This window comes from Aotus nancymaae, unplaced genomic scaffold, assembly GCF_030222135.1.
Source record: "Aotus nancymaae isolate 86718 unplaced genomic scaffold, 86718_ANA_hifiasm-v0.15.2.pri h1tg000032l_0, whole genome shotgun sequence".
In the NCBI taxonomy this organism is placed as follows: domain Eukaryota; kingdom Metazoa; phylum Chordata; class Mammalia; order Primates; family Aotidae; genus Aotus; species Aotus nancymaae.
In genome coordinates, this window is record NW_026988445.1 from 1,185,904 (window position 1) to 1,203,589 (window position 17,686).

A 17,686-nucleotide genomic window follows, 5' to 3' on the forward strand; every position below is an offset into this window, starting at 1 on the left:
TTTCACCTTGTTGGTCAGGCTGGTCTCAAACTCCTGAACTTGTGATCTCCTCGCCTCAGCCTCCCAAAGTGCTGGGATTACAGACGTGAGCCACCACACCCAGCAGGATTTTTTATTTAAGGCAGACACTCCATTAAGATCCCCTCTGTTTATCTAATGGCCCTGGTACACCATGTCTGCTCATGTCCAGTTTGAGAAAGACGGAAGTGAATAATTCTAGGGTCCTTTTGGCTATGGTGTTTTTAGTTCTAAGAATCACTGCCAAACATCTGCACCTGCTCAGGAGAGATTGAGGTGACCAGATACATGGTAGCCACTCACGTCACCAAAGTGGCATAGAGATTCCAGAGCTGCCTGAGCTACAGTGAGAATTTTGCCTGAAGGCACAGGGAGAAGCACAGCCTGGCTGTTCTGCCTCTGTACCACTAGCCCATGCTGCAGACTGCATTTTCTGTTCCAAGGTGGATGAAGAGAAAATACAGGAGGATGGGAAAGTAGAGAGGGGTGGGGATTAAAGGAGATGCTCCATGGGAAAACGCGCCTGTAGGGTCTTTTGTCTGGATGTTAGACAACAAGGAAAATGTACAGGTAATCACAATCTTTGGGGGTCCTTTCATCTTCCACCATATATACCCCTGTGTAGCATTTTGAAGGAAGACATCAAGACTCATTCTTTAACCCCATTTAAGCATCCTGAGCAATGATGGTATTTAATGCCCCTTCCCTTATGCAAAGATTTAAATTTGTATAGCATTCAAGCAAAATATTAGCAACACTCTAAATGCTAAAAGTAGGGAAATGATTAAGTAAATCATACAACATCCACTGGCAAGTTATGGTAATAAGAATCAAGATAGTGGTTACTTCTGGGAGGCAAAGAGGACTACTTCTTAACTTGAGTGGGTTCCCAATGTGCTTTATTATTAAAATGTGTATATATGTATGTGTGTGTGTGTGTGTGTGTGTGTGTGTGTGTGTGTGTGTGTGTATGTTCTATGTAATCTTTTGTATATACGCTATATTTTTAATCAAACATATTTTTAAGAAGAAAGACCATATACCATTTTGGGGTAATAAGCAAAAGAGCAAATTTCAAAGGTGTGTGCAATCTAAAATCATAACTATATTTTAAAATAATATACATGAAAAAAGATTGGAGGGGAACACACCATAGTGCTAATAGTGTTGAAATTGTGGGTAATATTTTTCTATTGTCTGTTTCCCAAATTTTCATAATGACAAAAAAATTATAGTAAAACTTTCCCCAAAGAAATCTTTAGAACTATGAATCTTTTAATTATTTTCAAATCACTTTCACATCTACGATCTCATTTGATTCTTACAATGATCTAGAGGGAGTTAATGCTAAGTAGTTCTGTTTTATAGACTGGGAAACCGAGACATTGTGGTTATGACTTGTATACTCACTTAGTTGACTGAAAGTAAACCTGTGGATGGATCCCAGGTCTCCTGAGTCCTGCTAATCCCCTGATTTCCAGGACTCCCTCTTGGATTCTGGGGTCTCCAGGATTCAATCTCTCAAATGGGAATATCTGCTACCTGGGTTTTGGCCCAGCGGACCAAGGTAGAGGTCCATGGCTGTCGATGATGGACTACACACTAGAAGTCCCTAAAGATGCAATCCATGCCTGGGGTGCTCTCCCACGTCCCTCTCTCACAAGGCACCTAGTCCATGGGGGTGAAAACTCTTGGAAATATTGGAGGTGGGAGAAGGACAGGCTGTGTTTGAGATTCAAGTTGGACAACATTTCTTAATTCTAGATTTTGGAGGGGAAGAAAGGTTGCAGAAATGGGTCTGTCCTTGTGCTATTCAGTGCCTTGCCTATGATGTCTTCTCTCTCCCATCTCTTTTAGGGGAAGTTGCCAGAGGCTCACTGGGTGGCTTTGGCAGAGGGTCTCCATTCAGGACTGTCAGAGCTCAGCCCAAGATTCCTCACTTCAGAAAAGTTGGGAGCCTTAGAAAGGGGGAGTGCCTTGCTCAAGAATACCAAAGGCAGAACCATACCCGAACCCAAATCCCCGGCTCCCAGCCCAGGATACTTTGCAGGGCCACACAGCATTAAGGAAAGCCCCAGGTGTGTGGTGGAGTTGCCGTGATGGAGAACGAGGACCGTTCTCATCGTCTGCCTGGGCTCTCATTCCCACATTGTCATTCCTGGAAATCGCTTGACTTTATCCACTATTTGCCACTGACAAGGGGGACTGAATGAGCTCCTGGAGAGATTTAGGGGTACCTCAGAGAGCTCTTCCTGATTCATAATTAATGATACCACCACTGAGGGCTGACTGGGTGGCTGATCCTCGGAGAAATGTCACAACAACCTTAGGCAGTAGGTGTTGTTATTGTCATTTTTCATTTGAGGAAATGCCTTACTTAAGGTGACACAGCATCTAAGTGCTGAATCCAGAATCCAAGTACCTTCCACACTTCGGTGCCTACTGGGTGATGCTGCCCCTGTTTCCTGACAATACCTATTTTGGACACTATTAAACTAGCAATCCCTACATTCAAACTGACTTTGTAGAAAGAGTGGGCTTCAGAAACAGAATAAAGTATAAGAAAATCGACCCTACTCCCGTTCCACGGTGAAGACGTAGGTTGAGCCCGGCAGACAGGGCTGCCTCTCTGCTGGATTTTATCTTGTGTTTCTAGAGTTCTGGGCACGAACACAGTCTTAGGGTTTGGAGAACAGAGTAATGGGGCAGAGGAATGTGGGAAGAGACTGTGTACTGAACTAAGAAACTGCTAGAACCTTTAAATATCTTGAATTTTTTTGTTGTTTTGTTTTTTGCATTTGGCTCCATGTAATGTTTTTATGTTTAGATTTGGTTGCCACGAGTGGGCTGTTTTTAGTTGCCTAGTTCCTTCCCCTCCCTTTTTAATTTTTTCCCCTTCCTTTTGCACATGTCCCAGCATGAAGCCTCCAGTTCTTATCTCACTCAGCAAAACATACCAAAGCCGATCTGAATGTGGATTCCCCAGGCAGTTCACCAGCATAAAACCTCAGCAATCTTCAAGTCTCTGCTTAATGCCCTTTCATTGAGGATTAACCCCTGAAATCACCCTAGCCAGGGCTTCCTTCTAAGGCGGGAGAGCCATTCTTTGGCTTGTGTCAAGAAATGTTTTGGTGTGGAAAGCTTTTCTGTCCCCTCCTCTGTATGGCACTGCCTGTGTGTGTGCTGAGAGTGGGCACACTGGACATTGGTGGCATTAACCTAAGTCAGGGTAAAATGAAGACGCAAACGACTCTCCTGTGGCAAAGACCTCAGGGGCTCTGCCTTGCTCTGTTCTTTTTCAGTCTCTCAATTCAGCAGGCATTTCACGGGTTCTCATAGGGGCTGAGGGGAGGGAGGCAGGCAGGAGTAGTTTTTGTTTTCCTTGGATAAGAGCTTCATTCAAGTGGGGGTGGACTTAGTTCTCTGTCAAGATTCGTATCACTTTTAGGGTTTAGAATGTCAGGATCAGACTTCTGTGAACAGCTGACAGCATTTCTAACCAGGTGTGACTTGGAGATTCCAAACTCAGACTAATTAGAATGAAGCAAGATTGATAAAAGGAACTGGAGGCACAATGGTGATAAAAATAACCTGACCAGGGTGCGGGGGCTTCCCCTGCCCCAATTACCCTTCCTTTGCAATTGTTTTGTGGAGGCCAGTCTGTTTGTTTGTTTACAAACAAGTTGAATTTCCCCTTAAGAACAGGACTAGATCTCCACAGATCTGGCTTGGGTACATTAATGGAATCACAGTTCAATCTGTAAACTGGTCAAAAATTTCTGTTTCACAGCCGAAAAAGAGTAAAAAGCTTCACGTGTTCTCCCTCCTTTCCTTGCTTCACTTTATAATGGTGCTATTTATTCCAGGGCAGTCTATAAGTAGATAAAATAACCAAGTAGAGATTCCAAATAACTTCATTCAAATGCAAAAACACTCCTCCATCTACTCCCGCCCGGCGTTCCCCAGGGTTGCTCCGGCTTGCCCGAGGTTTACCTGAGCGCACTCCAGCGGGAGGGCGGATTGTGGAGGTGTGCAGCGCGGAGCGCGGGGGTGAGGGCGTGGGAGCGGAGGGTGGGACCGGGAGAGCCGTTACCAGGGCGAAAAGCAAAGCGAAAACACCTGCCCTGCACTTCCCGCGCGACGCTGCTGGAAATCGGGTCAGGTCCAGAGCAGGATCGCCAATGATCCCGCGTGGAACCCCAGGGGTCCTGGGCCCGCCGGGGCGCAAAGACTTCGGAGGCAGCTCTCCGCGTGGTCCCAGGCCCATGGGGAAGGGGGTGCTCTGAGTGAGGTCTGGCTTGGCGGCGAGGAACCCCGATGCGGGGAACTGGGGACTTCAAGTGAGACCCGGACTCTAGACACCTTTAGTTTCTACCACAAATTACTAAACTATGATCTTCGGCCGCCTCTCTCCCAGAGGTAGGTGGAAATGAGCAGGTGTTTCTGCCCTTGGCTGTGCCCCCACACCCTGCGGCCGCGCAGGTGTCCCTCCTAGGCAGGTGCGAAAGTCCCGGGACACACTTGTGTCCGCAAATAGTCATCCTCGGGCAGTCAAGAAGGTTCCTGGTTCTGCTGCTCTCTGAGCAGAAATTGTTGGGGTAGGGAAATAGGAACCAGGAAATAGTTTTTAAGGTTTAAACCCAGTGCTGCTGAGGTCTCAGACCGAATCTCAGGCCATGGGGCCCCGCCTTTCCCGCCACCCTGGCTTGAGGGCAGAGGGGATTTCTGCTGCGGGTTCCGCCTGTGGTCAGTGGGTCCCCATTCCCGGCCGTCCGGTCTCAGCCCAATCGGCTCTGGACGCAGAAGAGCACGTGAAAAGTTGAGGATGGGTTTTCCCTAAATATTGCCTGAGAGCGGGGCGACCCCCAGGCCTGGGCAGGTTCACCGACACCAAAGCACCTTCTCTTTCCCGCTCCTCCTGGCCTCTGGCTTCAGCCCCCTCCTACCCTCCCACCGGGTTGTCTCTGTCTCCTCTTGGACTCTATCTTTTCACTCTCTTACTGGTTTTACTGAGACGTTCTTGTCAATTTCAAACGCTTTGTGATTATTAAAAAAAAAAACAAAAACAAAAATCGAACCGCTACGGTCCCACCACTCTCCCTAGCCTTGGAGCCCGGAGCCGTCCCGCGTGTGTGCCCATGTGGAGTGTCAGGGGCTGCGGGCTCGGGCGCACGGTGCCAGCCAAGGGCTGCCCTCCGCTTTTGTGTTAACCGGCCGGCTTCTCGCGGTCTCCAACGCGGAGGTCACACCCGGCGGGTAACGGCGTGGAAACACCGAAGGGTGACTTTGGACACCTTCCCCACACCAGACTAACGCTTCTGCCCTACTCCGCCCCTTGCTAGAGAAGTGGGAGGTCAGTGGGGGAGGAGGTATTTTTCTGAAGCTCCAGAAAATGACCACGCATTTTAGAGAAAGGTCGTGCCCGCTTCCCAGCCTCACCTAGTCTGGGCTGGGGCCGGGATCCGCCTCCCCACCTTCCCCGCCCCCCCGCTCCTCAACCTAGCGCAGGGAGAGATGCCAGCGCGGTGGAGTCATGCGGCTGGCTTGGGCACCATTGGTCATGCCTGGAACACGCAGCAGCGAGTACGCACATCTGGCGGCTATCCCGGGCGGCTCCAGTCCTGATATGGAGAGAGAGGGCGGGAGGGTGAGCGTCTCAGTGAGCGAGGCTGGGGGAACGCGCCTCGGCTGGCTCCTCCCCGAACTTGCATCACCAGTGCCCCCCCGCACCCGCCTTTCGCCCCGCCTTGACCCCTCCCCCATCCCTCCTTCCTCTGCTCGGTTCGGCCGGTTCTCCCGGGAAGCTATTAATAGCATTACGTCAGCCTGGGACTGGCAACCCGAAGTAATCGACCGCGCCGCCGGCAGAGAGCTATAAAAGGGGTGATGCAACGAGCTCCAAGCCACAGTCGCACGCAGCCAGGCGCGCACTGCACAGAGCTCTTCCCTCGCCGCCGCCCGAGCGCGCCCGCCAGCCCGCGCGCCGGCCGTGAGTCGTTGGTGCTCGCCCGCCGGCCAGACCAACAGCCAGCCCGACCCCGTCCCGACCGTGCCCGTCCTCCGGACCCTGGCCGCCCCGAGCGGAGCCTGGAGGTGAGCGCTGGAAGCCGAGGGACTGAGCGCGACGAGGGTGGCTCGCCTTCGTTCCCTTCGCGCGCCTCTAAGTAACCAGTCCGCCGACCCCTGACTCACCCCCGACCCTCGCCCCTAGCCTCCAATTTGGAAATAGCTCTGGCTTGAACTTCTTCTAAGCCACGGCTGCTCCTCGGCTCTTCGGAAAGTTTCTCGCAAAGCGCAAGAACTAACTTTCTCTTTTGACTTGGGGAGCGAAAGGTTCCTGGTGACGGCGGTCTGGCGTCCGCTCTGCCGCCCGCCTCCAGTGCCGCTTCTCCGCCGACGGAGCTGGCTTGCCCGGCTGGGAGAGGGCGTGAGGTGGGTGGGTGCGCAGGGGTGTCCGAGGCTGTCTGGCTCGTCGTCGCGTTCCATCCCTCGCTTCGAGACCCGGCACTGCCGGAGCCGATCCTTCCCGGGGTCGGCAGAGGGGCGCGAAGGCTGGAGGCTCGCGGGAGCGCTGCCCCACGCACCGAGAGGAATGAATGGGGAAGGGGGCGGGCAGGAGGGCGGCGTGGTGGGCGCGGCCGCTGGGGGTCGCCCTGGGCACCCCGGAGCGCTGGCTGCAGGACCGCGAAGTCTGCCCCGAGAAAAAGTTAGCTGGATAAGTTTGGAAGTGGCGAGCGCTGGTGCCGCGCTGTCCCAGGGTGGAAGACGGGGAGGGCTCCCGGCGCCGGCTGGGGTCGAGATCCCGAGCCCGGGACTCCTGCATACCTGGGACTCTCTGGCTTTTCCTTCGGCGGGTCCTCCGATTTCTTGGCTTTGCATCCATGGAGACCCACCGTGGCGGGGAAGCGAGGGTGTGTGTGGAGCCAGTTGTGGAGATACTTGAGAGAATGGCTTTGCGGTCTAGTGCCAGGATTCTGAGCGCCTGCACTGCAGTCGATGTCGTTGAGCTTCAGTATGTCCAGCCGGGAAATAAGGGCACATGGGCAGTGCCGGCCCTCTCTGCGTGTTGGAGGGCACAATGCTGACTGCTAAGGTCCTTTCTGTCTGGAGATTTTCAGATCTGGAAAATCTTTCAGAGTGGTGGAAAGAAAAGGAGCCAGTGAGGGGACTTGAATGGGGTGGGTCTCTATCTAATGTCATTCACCAGTGTCCACACAGTGGGGGAAAGGGGACTTTTCTGCGGGGCATCTCTTCCTCCCCAGCTTTCTTTCCACTGGATTCGTTCTCCTTCTCTGCTCCCCACCCCGCCCCCTTCATTTTCGTCTCTCATCTACTTCCTTTCCTCCTAAACATTTTCTTTTCCCTAATTTCATTGCATAGGTCACATATGCTTTCTTTACACATAAAATTGTTACTAAATCCTTGATGACGCCAGAAAAAAAAGGAGAGCCAGAAAATCTGGATGTTCTCTCAATGTACCCCTTTTGGTGTAGATGACAGTCATATCTCCTGTTTGAAGTTTGTCTCTGCAACTTAAAGTGAAGGCAAAAGATTGGTTTTAACTGTCCCCGTTGTTTTGCAGTTAGCATTGGTTGTAGAATAATGCTATAACATCCAGGCTTCTGCTTTGAGGATATCCTGGACAAAGATGGGGTGTGGTGGGGATTGCACTTACTGTCTGAATGGTTTCAGAGACAGCAAAGCAGGCAGCACTCCACGCCCACAGTGTGGAGAAGGTACAGCACCCATCACCTTCTCTTTCTCTCTCTCTTCCTCCTTGCCCTTTAGCTATTATCGAATTCCTTTCTCTCCATGGCCCTTTTCTGCTATAGCCCCTCCCTGTCTCAGTCCTGTCAAAGTCTCCTCTGTGGTTGGTACCAGGTGCCAGGACTCTTGACCCCTCATCTGCCTGGCTAATGGCTCTGTTCTCTGGTTGCCTTGTTGGTTGATCCCTTGAGGCGATGGATCCCTATTGGTGATAGAGCGAAATGAGCAGTGGGTGGGTGGTCAGCAGCTTGGCACGGGCTGGGCCACTCACCAGCTTCATGACCTTAGGCAAGTCATTTTTACCTCCCTGGGCCAATGTACTCATTACAAAATGAGAATCTGACCTAGACGATTCTAATATTGAATGTTGTATGATTTCCATTGGAGAGAGTTCATGATTCCTTTCTTTTTAAAATTGGCTGGGCATGGGACAGGGTTGGTGGCTTCCAGTGTTACCCAGCCAGAGGAGGAGGAAGGACATAGCCATGATGCCGCAGAAGCTTTCCAAAGGATAAGTGGTTTATGTGTGAAAATTGGTTCTCTTTCAAATACGTTAATGGAGAAATGCTGGTGTCAGCAAATAGTGGGGTGGAGTCTACCTGGTCTGTCAAGAGCCTGGGGTCAATCAGTACAAACGAGGCTCTCGCTGACCTGAATTTCTTGAAGCTTCCAGTTAATTCCTCCCTAATAGGGCTTAATTGAATTGATAACAACAGAATGAGTTTCTCTTGAAAGGGAGAAGATGGAGTCACAGTAATAATGACTACCCAGTGTGTATGTAAATCTCATATGTCCTTCTCAACAGCCCTTTGGGGCAGGCAGTTTCGGTGTCATATTACAGACAAGAGACTGAGAGGCCCAGAAGGCCTAAGTGATTTGTTGGTGGGTGCTCAGCTTGTGGGTGGCACTGATAGGCTTGGAAACATTGTCTCTGGCCCTTGAAGCCCGGCTTTGCACCTACAATCTTTAAGAGGTCTGGGAGGAAGATCAAGATATGAAGTTAGTGAAAGGCCAGTATTGGCGTCCTAATAACATAAGATGGTTAGTGAGCAATGCTTAGTGGAAAGAGATGAAAATTAAAAGTGAAAATTCAATGTAGCTGTGGCTACTAGGAAATAATAATCCGGGAGCTGAATTTCCAGTTAAAGAAATACATGAGTAAAGTTTCACTTTTTTGAAAATGATGAAACTACCAATGATACAACGTGATTTCTGATGATTGGAAATCATCAAGCAGAAACAAAATGCAAGTTCTTGGTAGCAAGTCTGTGCAATTATATGATCAGCATAGAAAGTGAACTCTGATCTGAGGCCCCCAAACAACTTTTTTCAATGACCAGGATGTTTGAGGATCTCAACTTTCTGAAAAAAATTGTCTGAATATTTAACTTCATTTCCTTGTGGGGACACAGCCTGAGTCTAGGTTGAATCATACCTCAAGAGACTGAGTACACGAGTAACTAGAAAATATCCCAATAAGTTAAGCTTTAGCCTAGTGCCGAGAAAACCCAGATCTCTACAGATACATCTGTTTTATTTTCTGAAAGGCTTTTAACATTTTTACAACCATTTATGTACCCAAGTAAGCCCACCCAATGCTTTTCATAAAAGCATTCCATACCACTGACATTCTTTAGCTTCTTTCATTGGGACTGCTGACTTTACAATTAAGAGGAAGAGTTGGGGATTGGAGTCACAAACAGCAGACCCCAAGCCCTGAGAGCTTATTAAACTTAGTTGGGTGGCAAAATATAACTACACTCTGCTGCAGTGGAATTCAAAGTACCCAAGTAGAAGAGAGCCATCCAGGCCTCCAAACAAAGACCAGCCCAGTGGTAGCTCTGAATGCCATCCCTGAATCACTGGGTTTTTAATAAAGTTGGAAAGGGAAGGGAAACATGAATGCATGGGAGAATCTTAAGCCTCTGGCTTTAGAAGGCTAGTTTCTCAGAGTTTATCACCTGACAGCTACAAGTATCCTCCCAGCATCCTAAGATTATAGGATTAAATTGAGAGAAGAACTTCAGTTCTGACTCATGACACAGGGCTTTGGGAAAAGAATTACATACATAGCCTGGGTTTCTTTGACTAGTCAAGAGCAGCATTCGTTGGCCTGGAATTCTTGCCTCCATTGGTGTATGTTAGATCTCCAGGGGGAGTTTGAGGCAGGGTGTTCTATTCAGAAGCCTTTGAGATCAAAGAGGGTGACCAGCCGCCCTCCCACCTGGACCCCACAGAGCCTCTGTCAGAGAGCCAGCCCTGGGCTGGAGAGATCTCTGGGAGGCCTGGTAATCATGGAGCTCCCGGCTGAAGAATATTTTCCAGGGCATACTCATGTATTAGTTCCTCAATTCCTCATAGGATATTACGGAAAAATAGGGCATTGTTATAAGCCTTCTTTAACAGAGAAGAAAAAGGCACTGGGAGGTATAATGATAATACATAACAAAGTGGGCTTCAAATGTTCGTCTTCTGACCCTGGTCTGGAAATTTTGTGAATAAGAGACCCACTTATTCACCCTCCCAGAAGGCAGGTAGCAAGCAGCCTGGGTAGGTACCCTGACATAAAGATTAGCAGTTCATTAAACAGAGTTCAAGTTTTCCCCAGGAATCTTTACTTAGCCTCCTCTCCATCACTTCATTTCCAGGCCCCCCACCAACCCCAAGGCCTGCCCCCGCAAAATTTGCTCTGGATTTTTATTTGTGCAATATAACATAATACTTATTTTTGTAATGTTGAATAATATTTGTTCATTTTTGCAATGTATAAATTAAGGGCATGAGTTCTGGAGCCAAACTAACTTAATTCCAAATCCTGATGCTGCCCTACATTAATTCTGTGACTTTGGGCAAATGACTTAGTTTGTCTAAACCTCAGTTATCTCATCTATAAAATGGGGCTAGGTCCTAACTCACTGGGTTCTCATAAGGATTAAATGAGATAGTGTCCATAAAGTTTTTGGTCTGAAGGAGGCACTCCTTAAATGTCAAGACTTGCCAGAGGGCTTCCTCTCTGTCTGGGCTGGGCTAAAGACCACAGATCCCTGGTTGAGAAGAATGCCCAGATCACACTCATCCTACACTCATTGCTCCTTGGAAACCAACTGCAGGGAGGAGGGGGAATGGCCACCGCTGGAGGGAGTACACAGCAGGCCAAGACTTATGGGGGACTCTTCCAAATTGGGGCTATGGAACTGTCACTCTTTCTACTCTTTATTTTTCTTTTGTCATCCGTTTGGGCTCACTGAGCTATAGAATAATAGAGGGAGATGGGACCTTGGACCATGGGGGCCATGTGATTTGATGACCCCATCCCCATTTCATTTATTCAATTGGCCAATGAGGCATTGCGAGGCAGGCGCTGGGCCAGGCTCTGAGTAAAGCAATGGTGGAGACTCAGTCCTTGCATTGAGGAGCTCTCAGTCATTTACCAGGCACAGACTGGGTCCTAGAGAGCTGACGTGACTGGCTCAAGTTACTGCTCCTCAGTGCCAGAGCCAGTCCCAGGCTCCCTGCCCCCACACCCTGCCTAAGTCTATCCCTATACCACAGACCTGAACAACTCCCCCACAATACCCATGTCTTAGCACCTCACTTTTCTTTAAGGCCTTTTGCTTCACCAACCTTAACCTTAAGAATCCGTCTCCCCATGCCCTGCCAAAGTCTGGGGTGAAGAAACGCACCTGGCTGTAGTTACCTTTCTCATTCCCACTGCTTGTGTCCAACTTCCGGGGGAGAAGCTTCAGCAATGTAGTTGCTAAATTCAAGGATTCCTTACATTTTGCTTTTACTTCCACTCACTGACAGTTTCAGCTTGATGTCAAGCCTTTTTGCAAAAGAGGCCGAAAATGAGGTTACAGAATGGCCTCATTGATTTTTTTTTTTTTTTTTTAAAGTTCTTCCTCTTTCAAGACTGTTTGAGGCCACATTTGCACATAGGCACACCAGCCAAAACTCATAGCTCTTGTGAGTTCAGAGTGGCCTGAAACATCAACCCTTATAAATTTCAAATAGGCATTTTGTTCACGTCACTGAGCTGTGTGTATTTTAATAATCTCTTTTACTCAAGATGAGGATGGCATGAAATGAAAACAAAACAGAAACCTAAGGGCTTATGGGACTTTTTTCTGAGGGTGGGGTTCTGGTGTTGCAGGTCTGGTTGAGGAGGGGGACTTGATCCCGTGCCCCAGAGCCCCTGAAACAGTTTGGGTTTCAATGTGTCTTTCAGCAAAATGATGCTTCAACACCCAGGCCAGGTCTCTGCCTCAGAAGTGAGTGCTTCTGCCATCGTCCCCTGCCTGTCTCCTCCTGGGTCACTGGTGTTTGAGGATTTTGCTAACCTGACGCCCTTTGTCAAGGAAGAGCTGAGGTTTGCCATCCAGAACAAGCACCTCTGCCACCGGATGTCCTCTGCGCTGGAGTCAGTCACTGTCAGCGACAGACCCCTTGGGGTCTCCATCACGAAAGCCGAGGTGGGTTCTACCACAGGTGTTTATTCTTTCAGCAGTTGTTTCTCTCACAGGCACTGTGTGTTAGGTGTGTTCTAGGCAGAGGGCAGTTGTTGAGAGTGAAACAAAACTACTGCCCTCAGGGAGCTTACCTTCCACTGGGAGGAGACAGGCAATACATCACATACGTAAATATAATATGTAAGAGATGGGTGCAAAGGAGAAAAAAGTAGGGAGCGGGGCAGAGAGGACAGGTAGGGGTGGGCTTGCTGGATTTAAAAAATTTTCAGGCCGGGTGTGGTGGCTCACGCCTGTAATCCCAGCACTTTGGGAGGCCAAAGTGGGATTATCACTTGAGTCCAGGAGTTTGAGACCTGCCTGAGCAACACAAAGAGACCCAATCTCTATAAAAATATTAGCTGGGCATGGTGGTACATGCCTGTAGTCTCATCTACTTGGGAGGCTGAGGTGGGAGGACCGCTTGAGCCCAGGAGGCTGAGGCTGCAGTGAGCCATGATCACTTCATTGTGATCATGGCTCACTGCAGCCTCAGCCTCCTGGGCTCAAGTGATCCTCCCGCTTCAGCCTCCCAAACACTGGGATTATACGTATGAGCCATCGTACCTAGCTGGGGTTGCTGTTTTAAATTAGGAAGTCAGGGAAGGATTCACTGATAGTGACTTTCGAGCAGAGGTCAAAAGGAAAGGAAGAAGGAAAGAGGAGAGGGAAGAAGCCATGTAGGTATCTGGTAAAAGAAATTAAGGGCACTGAGGTGGGAGTATTGGTGCCTGGTGGGCTGTGCAGTGGGGCAGAGTATAGGGGCAGGAGATAAATAGGGGCTGGTCATATTGGGTCTTATGGACGGTTATAGTATAGATGCACCCCTGTGCTGAGAGTGAGATGGGAAACCACAGGATTTTGGGGCAGAGAAGCAACAAGATTTGACATATACATAGATATAGATACAGATTTTTTTTTTTTTTTTTTTGAGAGAGAGTGAGTCTTGTTCTGTTACCCAGGCTGGAGTACAGTGGCATGATCTTGGCTCACTGCAACCTCTGCCTCCCATGTTCAAGCAATTCTTATGCTTCAGCCTCCTGAGTAGCTGGGATTACAAGTGCCCGCCGCCACGCCTGGCTATTTTTTGTGTTTTCTTTTAGTAGAGATGGGGTTTCTCCATGTTGGCCAGGCTGTTCTCAAACTCCTGATCTCAGGTGATCTGCCTGTCTCGGCCTCTCAAAGTGCTGGGATCGTAGGCATGAGCCACCGCACCCCAGCCTTGACTTATATTTTTATATGATCACCTTGGCTGTCATGTTCAAAATGGGCAGTAGAGGTAAAACAAGCTGAGTGCACAGAAAGGAGGCCGTGGCAGGAATCCACGTGAATGGAGGAGCCTGTGCGAGGAGGGAGCAGTGCAGGTGCTGAGAAGTGCTGGGCGTTGGCTCTGACTTGAAGGTAAAGCTGATTTGCTGATAGATTGGATGTGGGTTGTGAGAGAAAGGGAAGACTCAAGGGTGACTCCGAGTGTTCTGCCAGCACAGCTATAAGAATGGAGCATCCATTTGCTGCCGAGATTCGGAACTGTAGGGAATAGGGTGGTGGCAAGAGTGGGAGGTCTGTCCTATTCTGAACCCTTGTGGAGATGTCAAGCAGGCAGTTGAATATGTGGGTCTGGAGTTCAGAGGAGAGTCTGGGCTAGAGAGAATAGAGTTAGAAATTATTGGCATATAGATGGCACTTAAAGCCGTGAGTCAGGATGAGGTCACCTTCTGTGTCCTGTTGTTCTGAAGAAGCATGGAGGGTGGTGGTCCCCATTTTTATCACTACTAGGACCCAAGCACCCAGACAGTAGAGCAAGGACCAGGCAGCCAGCCTCACCCTTCCCTGTAGCAATGACCACAGCCTTAGGACGAGGTGTTGCTCCAGGTTCACTTCTCTCTCACATACTTGCATTGTTCCACACTTGACAACCTTGCTGAAGACCCCTGGAATAATCAACATGGTGAGAAGTCTGGGAGGCAGCTTCTGGCAATGCCTTAGTGGCTTAAAGATGTCAGAGCTGAGGTTCCACCCTTTCCCTCACAGTGGCAAGTGGGTGTTTCAAGCTTAGTTAACTGGCATGATTACAGCCTCTAGGCAAAAAGTAGTGGAACTGACCCAAAAGATGGTTCTAGTTCACCACTTGCAGGTGTCACCCCAGCATGGGTCGATTAATGCCACTTTGGTTGGAATGGGCTTAGGTGTCTTTTCTGCAGGAGCATCATGGGCTTCTCCCAGATTTGGGAAGCTGGTGAATGGGTTTGCCCTTGGGTCTTGAATCGAAAAAGAGGCTGGGAGAGGGTGGCTAGGTGATAATCCTGAGGTCATTCCCGGTTCTCAAAGAAAGGACATATTTACCAAACAGAATCTGTTTCAGCTTTAAATGATTACAGTGAGTTCCAATAGTTATCAACTTGCATATCATCCTCACTCAAAATCCAAATGCATTTTAAAAATTGGCCAACTTTTATTAATATATTGCCAGTATAATTTTAACTTTTTGTTGTTCATTCATGTGTGTGTGTATATGTGTGTGTATGTGTGCGTGCATGTATGTGTGTGCCTGTGTGTGTGTGTGTGTGTGTAGGGGTTTCACACAAAAGTCTAGAGCTTTATTTTTGGGGGGTTCTTTAGCGCTAGGACTGCCCCTGTCTGCCAGTTTTTGCTGGCAGTAAGAGGCAGTGTATTTGAGGTAGGTGGCATTTCTTACTGCCCTTTAAATGTGCACCTTTTGGATCTTATAGGTAGCCCCTGAAGAAGATGAAAGGAAAAAGAGGAGACGAGAAAGAAATAAGATTGCAGCCGCCAAGTGCCGAAACAAGAAAAAGGAGAAGACAGAATGCCTGCAGAAAGTGAGTGCCGTCTAGCCTTCCCCTTCGCCGCTCACGCCTGTCCCTACCAGCCTCATGTTGCTATCAGAAGCGGAGTTAGAAAACTCCCTACCTGGCCATATTTTCCCAAGAAGGGCCTGTAGCTGGTAGCAGAAATGCCAGTTGCAGAATGAGGAGGTGGCAAAGCAGTTAACACAATGGATGTGACTACAGATGTATAAAAGCAGGTGTGTGAATTCATCTGATGCCCAACTCCCAGCAGCCTTGGCTGGTTCATACATGTCCAGCAGCTTCCAGGCTGTAGGACATGCCAGCCCAGTTAAAGAGGCTTCACTTGACTGTTTTCCTGAGAAAAGGAAGCTGCCAGCTCTCATTTGGCTCACTATGAAAAGCCTTTAATTAATCTCTTCAAACAAGTTATTTCCTTAATCCACAAGCAGTGGCTACATTTTCTTTGCATTCTTGTCTAGTTCCTAACTCTACAGCCCTTCTCCGTGGCTTATCCAGCAAGCTGAGTCCCTGGCTGCCTTCAGCCGGCCCGCCTTGGGGAATGGCCTTTGTGGGTGGGCAGTGGTGCCCAGCAATCTTTTCAGTGGCAGTGTCCCTCCTCCAAATGTGGACAGGCCAGGGCAGTCTTAACCCAGATCCCACAGGTCCCCAAAGGTTCTGTTGATTGCTTCAGGAGGGTCAGTGAAAATTAGGAATTTTGTGTTTTGCCATATACATTTTTTCTGGGGAGGTGAGCTTCTCATTGAGATCTGTGACTCAGAACTGATTAAGCCACCATGAGTCTGGATTTCATCCCCATCTCCCAAGGCCCTTTTGGGTCCAGCAGACCTGCACATGGGCTGTTGACTCATGCAAATGAGGTATCTGAACTGTTGGTTCCTCTGCAGCTTCAGTACTAATAGACTCACAGGCCACATCTGTGGCATCTCCAGGGCTTCTCTGAAGGAGCCTCCATGTTCAAAGACTTCTCCAGGGTCGACATTTTCCTAAACCTAGTGCTGCTCTCTCATCTCCTATTTCCCTCTCCCAACTTGATGAGCCCCAAGGTGTCCCAATTACACCCCGCATCCAGGCAGCACCCCAGGCCACCCACTCCTCACTGACCCTTGGCTCCTTTCTTGATGTCTCTGTTGCTTGTCCCCCAGGAGTCGGAGAAGCTGGAGAGTGTGAATGCTGAACTGAAGGCTCAGATTGAGGAGCTCAAGAATGAGAAGCAGCATTTGATATACATGCTCAACCTTCATCGGCCCACGTGTATTGTCCGGGCTCAGAATGGGAGGACTCCAGAAGATGAGAGAAACCTCTTTATCCAACAGATAAAAGAAGGAACATTGCAGAGCTAAGCAGCCGGGTATGGGGGCGACTGGGGAGTCCTCATTGAATCCTCCTTTTTATACCCAAAACCCTGAAGCCATTGGAGAGCTGACTTCCTGTGCACCTCTAGAATCCCAGCAGCAGAGAACCATCAAGGCTGGAGGGCCTGCGGTGACTCAGCGGGGCCTTTCCATTCTGCCCCAGAGTGGGTCTTGGACCAGGACAAGTGCATCTTTGCCTCAACTCCAGGATTTAGGCCTTAACACACTGGCCATTCTTATGTTCCAGATGGCCCCCAGCTAGTGTCCTGCCCGCCTTTCATCTGGATTCTACAAAAAACCAGGATGCCCACCATTAGGATTCATGCAGAAGTGTCTGTACCTTGGGTGGGAGGTATGGGGCCATCTCCTTCACCGTGGCTACCATTGTCACTCGTAGGGGATGTGGAGTGAGAACAGCATTTAGTGAAGTTGTGCAATGGCCAGGGTTGTGCTTTCTAGCAAATATGCTATGTCCAGAAATTCTGTGCAAGAAAACTAGGCAATGTGCTCTTTTGATGTTTGTGTCACACACTGCTGTGACTTTTATATGCTTTTTCTTAGATCTGGTTTCTAAGAGTTTTTTGGGGGGGCAGGGCTGTCACCATGTGCAGTATCTCAAAACGTTCAGGTGGCCGGAGGAGCTTGTCTGCCCCTGAAGAACAGAATTCTCCCAGTGTTAACACAAAATCCATGGGCGGCATAATGGCAGGTCCTCTGTTGCAAACTCAGTTCCAATGTCACAGGAAGAAAGCAGGAAGTTCAACTTCCAAAGGGTTAGGACTCTCCACCCAATGACTTAGGAGTTGTGTCTAGGCTGGAAGAGCCAAAGAATATTCCATTTTCCTTTCCTTGTGGTTGAAAACCACAGTCGGTGGAGATGTGGTTGAAAACCACAGTCGGTGGAGACATGTTTGAATACCACAGTTAGTGAAGCCTAGGTGGTGCCCAGGCGTTAGCATTATTGGATGTCACTAGTATTGTTTTTGTCATGTAGCTGTTTTAAGAAATCTGGCCCAGGGCATTTGCAGCTGTGAGAAGTCACTCACACTGGCCACAAGGATGCGGCTACTGTCTGTTAAAATTCTGATGTTTCTGTGAAATTCTCAGAGTGTTTAATTGTACTCAATAGTATCATTACAATTTTCTGTAAGAGAAAATATTACTTATTTATCCTAGTATTCCTACCCTGTCAGAATAATAAATATTGGAACCAAGA

The 17,686-nt window shown here is 48.9% G+C and overlaps 1 protein-coding gene across 2 annotated transcripts; it reads left to right on the plus strand.

The window, feature by feature from the left end:
* Positions 1-4,335: 4,335 nt before the first annotated feature.
* On the plus strand, positions 4,336-17,686 carry ATF3 (activating transcription factor 3). Of its 2 annotated transcripts, none has more exons than XM_012459615.3 (4): positions 4,336-4,437; positions 12,014-12,257; positions 15,020-15,127; positions 16,261-17,686. In XM_012459615.3, the coding sequence occupies exons 2-4, from the start codon at positions 12,018-12,020 to the stop codon at positions 16,456-16,458; spliced, it is 546 nt and encodes a 181-aa protein (XP_012315038.1). In that variant the 5' UTR covers positions 4,336-4,437; positions 12,014-12,017; the 3' UTR covers positions 16,459-17,686. The 2 variants fall into 2 exon arrangements, with proteins under 2 accessions (XP_012315038.1, XP_012315037.1); XM_012459614.2 differs by lacking the exon at positions 4,336-4,437 and adding an exon at positions 6,095-6,111.